Source organism: Vombatus ursinus, unplaced genomic scaffold (genome assembly GCF_900497805.2).
Source record: "Vombatus ursinus unplaced genomic scaffold, bare-nosed wombat genome assembly UNPS02013950.1, whole genome shotgun sequence".
NCBI lineage: Eukaryota > Metazoa > Chordata > Mammalia > Diprotodontia > Vombatidae > Vombatus > Vombatus ursinus.
In genome coordinates, this window is record NW_020953728.1 from 3,801,087 (window position 1) to 3,804,489 (window position 3,403).

General features: G+C 42.3%; 1 protein-coding gene across 1 annotated transcript; it reads right to left on the reverse strand.

Moving 5' to 3' along the window:
• Positions 1-1,070: 1,070 nt before the first annotated feature.
• Positions 1,071-2,568, reverse strand: LOC114040779 (calmodulin-A-like). Its single transcript, XM_027858969.1, has one exon. It carries the CDS (start codon positions 2,383-2,385, stop codon positions 1,936-1,938), a length of 450 nt encoding a protein of 149 aa, XP_027714770.1. The 5' UTR covers positions 2,386-2,568; the 3' UTR covers positions 1,071-1,935.
• Positions 2,569-3,403: the final 835 nt, after the last annotated feature.

The following is a 3,403-nucleotide window of genomic DNA, read 5'->3' on the forward strand; positions in this document are numbered from 1 at the left end:
TCCTGAGGGTGTCATGGGAGGAATCTGTCGCCTACCTTCTTTTTTTATTGTCCTGTCTTTAGGTTCAAACATTGACTATTAGAAAATGAGGAGCTCCTTAGCCCCTCTCACCCCTCCTTTCTTCTCCTTCATTAATTTTTACAGATGATGAAACTGACCCCTGGAAAGGCTAAGCGATTTCCCCAAACTAACCCAGAGCTAGGCCCGGAGCCCAGATATCCTGACTTTCAGGCTTCTGCTATAGCCATTACACTTCACTAATTCCCTTGTAGTATACTTGATTTTCCTTCTTCAGATTCCAACTCTGCCACTACCTTGTGAGGAGACTCTTGGGCATTCATTTCCCATCTCCAGGCCTCAGTTTCTCCATCCAAAAATGGTGTTGGACCCATTGAGCTTTAAGATTTCTTTTAGCTTTGAACAGTATGATTAATGAGTTTCTGGGCTGGTGAATGGAGTGATTTCAAGGGCTTAGGGCTAAACCCACGTGCAGAGAATGCATTCATTATATTGCTCTCTAATCCATTCATTTTCCTCTTATCTCTAAGATAATACTATAAAGAGAGGGTGGGGTGGTGAGTAAGAGAGAAACATTTTAAATGGTTGGTTCGCATTCTACTCTACTTGTCAGCTCTCTAGGAATAATGTATTTTAAGATGTGATTTGCTTTCTAATTTTTAAATGAAGAATTGGGGGGTGGGGGACAGCTGGCAGGGAATCTGCAATTTCATCTGTGTGAGGAACTACTGGTATGGAAACTCCCTCCACCAATCTTACAGAGTTGTATGGAGGTACTGAGTGACTTACCTGTGATCACACAACTGTTATGTATAAGAGACAGGACATAAACCTAATCTTCCTACCTCCAAAGTTAATAAGAATGATATTAGCTTACATGTATATAATGCTTTATGGTTTACAAAACATCTCAGACCACTTCTGTTCCAACCAAAAACACACTTACTCCATCCCTTCTCCTCGTATTTAGCAATAAAAGAACTAATAAAGCTGATATCTAAAGCCTTAAGGTCCTAATAGCTCTCATTCTAAGGAAATCCAGAATAATAAAATGAAATAGGAAAATGAGCTTCTCGTTTATTTCCTTCAGCTTTCCCCAAATCCCTTTCATTTAGATGTCCCTCCTCCATCAAGAAGAATACAGACGCTTCATCACAACTATCCCCAGGATTCTCCCCTCTTCCACACCAGTGAGTCAATGATGTTTTACAGGCAGACAGGTGGGAGAAGCAATTACAGCTGGAGAGGAGGCCTGAACACAATTACCCAGAGTCCCCACCCTCACCTTCTTTTCCAGTACCGTGTTTCTCCCAACCTCCTGAATATCAATACTCCCAACTGTAGCAGCAGGTGGTCTTCAAGGAAAGGAGCATATTGTTCTCATGGATTGTAGAAAGGTTATAGGAATTCCGATATGGGCTGATGTCATCTGCTGTATCCTGTATGATGATTTAGCATCCCCTTCAAAGATCATATCCAGAATGGAATAGATTTTTAACATTACTCAATGGGCCACAGAGTTTTTAAGGACCTTCTTGGACCTCAATATCTCGTCTTCAAAGAATGACACTATCTCCATTTCAACTCCTGTGTGTTTAAGTCGTTGTAAAGGGATAGTTGACTTTTTGCTGATTGCTGCATGTTGGATATCCTTGTTTGATTTTGAACAGACAGGAGAGCACAATGGAAAAAAAAAGTATGTGACATTCTAACAATTTGATAGAGAAAGAAGTAGTTCCAGAATGTAAGCTCATGAGGAGAGAATCTAGTGTGGAGGATTGGAGGAGGAATTGTTGTGATGTACAAAGTTTTGAAACAGCAAGAAAAAACATCCCCCCATCGGAAAGTTAAGAGCACAATATGAAGCTAAAGAAAGCTATCTGAGTCAGGACTGGAGTTCTGTCCTCCCCATCCTCCCTACTTAGAGATAAGCATGCGGACAAATTCCTCATAGTTCACCTGGCCATCGCCATCAACATCAGCTTCCCGGATCATCTCATCGACTTCATCATCTGTCAGCTTTTCCCCGAGCTTGGTCATCACATGCCTTAGCTCAGCTGCACTGACTAAGCCATTGCCATCTTTGTCAAATACCCGGAATGCCTCCCGGATCTCCTCCTCACTGTCCGTGTCCTTCATCTTCTTTGCCATCATGCTCAAGAACTCAGGAAAATCAATGGTACCATTACCATCAGTATCAATCTCTCCAATCATGTTCTTCAGCTCAGCCTCCGTGGGGTTCTGGCCTAGCGACCTCATGACGGTGCCCAGTTCCTTAGTGGTGATGCAGCCATCAGAATCCTTGTCAAACAGGCTGAAGGCCTCTTTGAATTCAGCGATCTGCTCCTCTGAAAACTGGTCGGCCATCTTACGACTGAGCAAGTGGTCAGTGAGTTGACTTCTGTGTTTGCTCAAGCTCTAATGACTTGACCAGTCTCTGGCCACAGACTATTCTCACTTCCTAAGTTCTTTGGAATGAATGGAGAACTGGAGCAGCAACCTGAATGTCTGGTTTTCTAGTCCTTGCCTAAAGTGCTGGCACTTATGAAGATAGAGCGTTCTACCTCACCATTGGTTTAGCTCAAATCAGGGCAGTCACTCGGAGACTCCACCACCCTTTGTGGTTGCCTGGGGGAGAAGATCCTGTTTAGACAAGAGTCATTGAACTGAAACAAAGTTTGTCTACTAAGCAAACTGACTATGCCAACACCCTCTGTATGTAAAACGGCAGTCAGATTTCCACAATGGGATCAGAAAGAGCTATGAGCCACTAATAATACCTTTCATTTGGGTCACGCCTCTTGGTGAAAGAGCTTTAGGAAACTTTGCAGACCTATCTCCATCTACAGAATTTCTGGGTGAAATTCATATCTCCATTTTCTAGATGGAGAAAAGGAAACACTGGGCCACTGGCCACTACAACCAGATCTCCTGAAATAATCTGGACTCAAGATATCTGGATGTTCAGATTCTGAGTCTTTCCAACAAGGTGGCAACACTAGCCTTAGTTTCTGCTCTTTTACTTTGGGTCCATGAGGATATTAGTTAAGTGCTCTCTTGGTCATGGAGGAGAAGATGGTTTATGCTTCATACCACTCTCCCAGTATTCTTCCCTCCGTTCTGAATTTAATAAAGTACATGGAGAGAATCTGGTATTTAAAAGATGAAACACAATTATTTCCTCATTATTCTAGGTCTTCAGGATAAATGTCATGGATAATTGCATAGATTCCAATACTGGATGCCATTTTAGTCAGTCTAGCAGAAAAATAGACCGCTAAATATTTCACTTTCTTTTCCTCAACCTATTTGGTCCTAAGGTGGGTTGCAGGAATAGATGAGAAAGAAGGGGCCAGATCCACATACTTACTAGGCTTATCAATCC

Coding starts and splice junctions, on each gene's coding strand:
- LOC114040779 (XM_027858969.1), bottom strand. CDS start 2,385: ATGGCCGACCAGTTTTCAGAGGAGCAGATCGCTGAATTCAAAGAGGCC.